Source organism: Egretta garzetta, unplaced genomic scaffold, assembly GCF_000687185.1.
Source record: "Egretta garzetta isolate BGI_Z169 unplaced genomic scaffold, ASM68718v1 scaffold768, whole genome shotgun sequence".
Taxonomy (NCBI): domain Eukaryota; kingdom Metazoa; phylum Chordata; class Aves; order Pelecaniformes; family Ardeidae; genus Egretta; species Egretta garzetta.
Genome location: NW_009260594.1, coordinates 1,262,791 through 1,268,034, shown reverse-complemented (window position 1 = coordinate 1,268,034; position 5,244 = coordinate 1,262,791). Strand labels below are relative to the sequence as shown.

At 42.4% G+C, this 5,244-nt stretch overlaps 1 protein-coding gene across 1 annotated transcript in view; it reads right to left on the bottom strand.

Moving 5' to 3' along the window:
• The window catches only part of DMRTB1 (DMRT like family B with proline rich C-terminal 1), a 182,557-nt gene that overhangs the window by 1,528 nt on the left and 175,785 nt on the right, over positions 1–5,244 (bottom strand). The window contains exons 2-3 of the mRNA XM_009644648.2: positions 3,552–3,784; positions 1,799–1,943 (exon numbers count right to left, since the gene is read on the bottom strand). Coding sequence (XP_009642943.2) covers positions 1,799–1,943; positions 3,552–3,784 — 378 coding nt within the window. The remainder of the gene's footprint in view (positions 1–1,798; positions 1,944–3,551; positions 3,785–5,244) is intronic.

The window sequence follows — 5,244 nt, the reverse complement described above, 5'->3', positions numbered from 1 at the left end:
CGAATGCTCTCATGACCTCCTTTCTCTCTCCAGCTGCCTGTTTTCATGATTATTTGGCCAATGCCACTTCACTCTACCAATACAGGACTGGATTTCCTCTGTTTTCCTCATGCAATACCACTACTTCTCTCCATGTCACCATGTTTGTCTGCTACTCCCTGTGCCTTCCCACTCCCACAGGCTCCAACAGAATAGCTGCAGCTCCCTACAGGTCCTCTGCCACTGCAGTATCCCCCAGATCTTTTGTTGCCTCCAAATCACGAACCCCATTAATCCTCACATACACTTCCCAGTTTGCCTGCCAGCCCTCAGTTTCCTCTCTTCCCCTCAAACTCAGCCCGTTATTTCACCTCCAGCACACCAGTATCTCCTACACACTGCATTAAAGTCCTAATGCCTTTGTCACTATCTTAAAATAACTTTACATTTCTACAATGACTATACCTCCCTTGCCATATTCTTCATATGCCCCTTGTCCACCACATCTCCTCCTTACTTTTCTTTGGCTTTCCAGCCAGACAAAAAGCAGGTATGTTCTGACTGCTCTGAAGATATGTGCCCACTGCTGGGCTGACTGGCAGGCACTTGGTTTTTGGCCAAGTTACACACACGTCAGTCAGGAATTGAGTGTAAGCTGACAGCCAGCCAAACACCATGACATGGCTGCAAACAAACCATTTTGTGGGAGGCATCTGTTTCCCTTGCAGATCAATATTGTGTAGGGCTGTGATCACAACAGATATGTTTGGCTGAATATAACTAATGGGTTGAAAAGTTATGAGAGGACTGACATTAATAGAAAATGAGACTGCACGAGCTTTATGTTGTCAAGAAACCAGGCCAAAAAAACCCCATCTTATATTTTGTCCCACATAGCCACCGTCAACATATTTTCAATTCAAATGAGATAATTACACTCCTCTGTTTCTCCTCCCTCTGTCATAAGAGATTTGATTTTTCACTGGGTGATTATTGTAATCTGTTTCATAAACAGATTAACAATTTTTTTTTATTTTCATGTTTGAGAAGAGAAATAAAATTGTATTTTTTTATCTGCATTTTCAAAAAGAATTTAAAATAAAACTGGCTGTTCACTTATCCAGTGCTAGTGGTTAATTCTCTGAGCAGCTCTACCCTCTTGTGGTCACAGCTAGCTGCAGCCAAATGAAAAACTTGCAAATGTAATCACAAATATGTCCACGTGTAGGCACAGTACATGAAAGAGACCCAAAAGAGAGAGGCACAAAGACATAACCTATGCCAGAAATTTAAAATCCTGTGAAATTCAATAAAACAGCTTGAGATTTTGAAGATTCAGTCTTTCATTTATAGCAATTAAAATGTAGGATTTTCAGATGAGCAAGAAATTTCATATTGTTCATGTTAAGTGTTAGTCCGCTTTTTTTTTAACATTTTGTCTAAATTGCAACAGAGCCAAATAATTTTTAAAATATGTCCTGCGAACAAGCTATTTAGAAAAATATTTTCATTTTGAGAACATCAGCAGATCATATTCTGGAATGGCTGAGTCCTGGGGCCTCCAAAGTCTGCATGAGATTGAGGTGCTTGTCAGCTGGAAAGCCCAAGCATGTCAGGCTGCTTTCCCCAAGTCAGCCCTGCCCAGAGCTGCACAAGCTGGCAGTCTCTCTTGGGATCTCAGGCCTGGCTCCATCACAGTGATCTGTGAAACCCTGAAAACTAGCTAGAATCAGGGTCTCTTGAGGCTTCCACCTCTGTGGCTAGGTATTGAAACCAGGTTAAAACTGAATCTCCCAGGGCTCATCTCATACTTCCTTACCGTGTGCTTCCTTGGTTGTTTCAGCCAGCATGTTCAGTGAAAGGGGCGGTGGAATGTAATGAATCCCTGGCAGAAAACTTGGTGGGATGAAGTGAGGCAGAGGAGTGTAGTATCCTTGATGGAACTCTCCACTTCCATCTGGAATCTGTGGAAACACATGAAGCAAAGCATCTTCCATCTAAAGACTCTCTCCAGGACACATCTGCAGTATCAAACAATTTTGTTTCAATCTTTACCTGTGAATAATACATTTTTTGTCTATTTTGTGGCCATATGCTGACACTTCTGTGCACATATCGGCATGCACAAAGCCTGTGCATAGTGTAACATGATGAAACGGAGAAGCAGCAGCTTCTCAGACCATGTCTCAGCTGAAACTGACCTTCTAATCCTTGTATTCTGTTCTGGTATCTCATTAGAGTAGTTGGTTTAAACCAGGAGCAGCTCGCCTTCGCCACTGACTTGGTGCACTTGTCATTGAACAAGTCTGGAAGTCTTCATGCAACAGAGAGGCAACCTAGGAAAATGCTCCTTGACACCACCTCCCTGCTAGTTATGGATGCTCCCCTGAGCCCAGTGAAATGAGTGGCTCCACCTACACTGAGGGCCTGGTGTCTTCTGTGATCACCAGACCTGTTAGAGCACGATAAAACTCATTCCGTATGCAAGGGAAGATTTCCCTCCCTCAGAAACACTAGCATCAGAGAAACAGGAGCATTTCTCTCTTGGATCTGGCCATGCACCCTGGTACAGGTACAGCTTGTATGGGATCTTTCCATCTGTTTCAGGACAGTTAAAAATTAAGTTCAAAACCACATACAGTGATGGTCTAGACAAGGCATTTCCCAACCTGTGCATATCCAGCCCACCAGGACTCAGACTGCTGCTAGCCACTCTCTCTCAGTAACCCCTAGAATGTGACATGGAATTTCTATGCGAGCATAATGAATCTAGTAGTCCTGATACAGATACTTTAACAGGAACTGATGAACTGTACTCAATGCAGACAGAATGGTGCATGGCACCTGTGATAACGTGCCCGACTGTGATACAGAAACTGGACACCACCAGTTTAAATCAACATGACTGACAGCACTGAAAGGATCTGGAAGTGCCTCCACACACCACTACAATTGGCAGGCAATTTAGCATCTTGTTTCTTACCATATCTGTGTGGTCTGAAGGTGTGGGTCCTATGATGCTAAAAATCATTTTTCATCTGAAGCTTCTGTTAACCACAACAGTTTTCCACTGTTTTTGAGAAACCAAATGTCTCAAAACAGAAATATTCAACCATGCTGATTCGCTTCCTTCTGGAAACCGATTTTCCCCTGTTCTTTGCGACTGTGGTGCCTTGGCCAAGCCCTGAAACTCTCCCTCCCCATTACATTTGTCCTGCGTGGAAGGAGAGGAACCTCCCAATGTGCTTTCTGTGCCACATACGCTGGCACAACATGACCATATTAAGTTTCCAACTGCCATCATTCCAAAAGGCTATTGCAGGTGTTACCAGACCTGTAAGCCCCAAAACACTTCACAAAATCTGGCCCTTGCAAGTGCATGGGTTTGCTCTTCTGGGTTCAGGTCAGACTATTAACATTACCATTTGTTTTCTGCAGCATAATATATCAAAATGCTGTGAAGTAACTGATAAGCAGGGTAACTTACTTTTCATGGGTACTTTAACAGCAAGAAGGCAGCTAAAAGTGAAGACAGAAGTATTTCCAAAGGTAGTTAAAAGACCACTACTTACTGACACAGAAGCTGCATTCCCTGGCCCATAGTTGCTAGGAATGTGTCGGAACCCCCTCTGAAGTGGTATCCCTGGAGGTGATGGTGCTCCTCTACAGCTTGACTGATTGATGGCAAATCCCATGGGAAATGGGTGGTAAGGATATACCCCAGAACACCCAGGGTACACTTTTGGAGGTTCTCTCTCCAGGTATTCTGGGTTGACCATGTATTCTGGAGGAAAAGCAGGGTGAGCTAGGAAACAATGAGAAAAGAACAAATAAAAGTATCCAATTCTATGGAGTTTAGTAGAAGTAGATGCAGGACCAAATTCCACTCTCAGGCAGGAGAATCCAGCCCTTTAGTTTCATGGTTAGCTCCTCATAAATTTAGTTTTGGGATTTTTTAAGGAACTAAGGAAAGGTGCAGTAGATGATACTGTAACGCAGAATGATCTGTGTTCTTTTCTGCCTTGTGCATTATGAAGCTAGTCCTTAGTAGAGCACTGGCTGCTGAATCTTATTCTTTCAGAACATAGCAACAGCAAAACAACTTACCTTAAGACTTTTAACTCTAGAACTTAAGCCAAAAATCTACAGAAATAATAGAGTTCTAAATTTAGTCGTATCTGTCACTTGAGTTAATATACAGACTCAGTTTTAGGGACATACACAGGCAATTTCAGTTGCAGGAATCAGTTACTTCCTTTCTTTTTTATCTTGCATCTGGAATCTTATATGGTCTCTTAAGTTTTAAAAAAAGAGAGTGGTTATTTGACTACAAATAGGGTCTTGTCTGCATATCCTCCTGTTGGTAGAGAAGTGTAAGAATTTGCTTTAAGAGTAGGTCGACTTCTGGAGTACTAAATTATACTCTTTGTCCCTAAACTTTTTTTTAAATTGGTCAGCATGTTAAAAATGTTATTAAGGGAAGGACTGACAGACACATGTACAGCAAGCGTCATCCATAAACATCATCTTCTTAGGAAACAAAGCTTAAAAAAGAAGGGGAACAGTTACTGACAGGTGGGAACTAGAGATGTCTGAAAGGACTCTTTCCTCTGGGCTTTTCAGAACAGCATTCCGTCTTGCAGCCTGCCAACTCTCTAGAGGCTGACTAATGACTACTGCAGTCAGTAGGGATTTTCGTAAAATTACTATAGTAAATAGTAATAGCATGAAGTTACTGTAATAAATAGTAATAAACTAGACAAGTCACATGAAAGACTCTATTAAAGGAAGCAATTTAAGAGGTGACAGACCATACAACTGTTCCACCTGCAAAATCTATGCTCTGCTCTTAAATACCAAGTGTACTTTTACACCAAGTGATCCCAGCCAAGTTCAGTCTTTGCTACAGGAATTAAGGCCAAAAGGTCTCTTTCATTTACAGTGCTATCATAAAATGCTTGCTTCAGGCAACTGCAGCAGTAACTTCCCCATATAAACGGTGAGAGAGCACTCAGAGAAATATGCACGAGCACCTGCAGTGCACAGTGGATCACAGCTTGGTTTCCCTCACAGACTAATTTCCCTCTCAGAGAAAAGCCACTTGCTTAAGCTTCAACTTTGCAATGAGCAGCAAGGCTGAGCACATTGCTCATGCCGCTGCAGAGCCGCATGACCTACATTGCAGACTCTGCAAAAGAGAAAGTAAATGCAGGGTTGTACATTCAACATGAAAGTTGGGTACCTGTGTCCACTGAGGAAGGAACG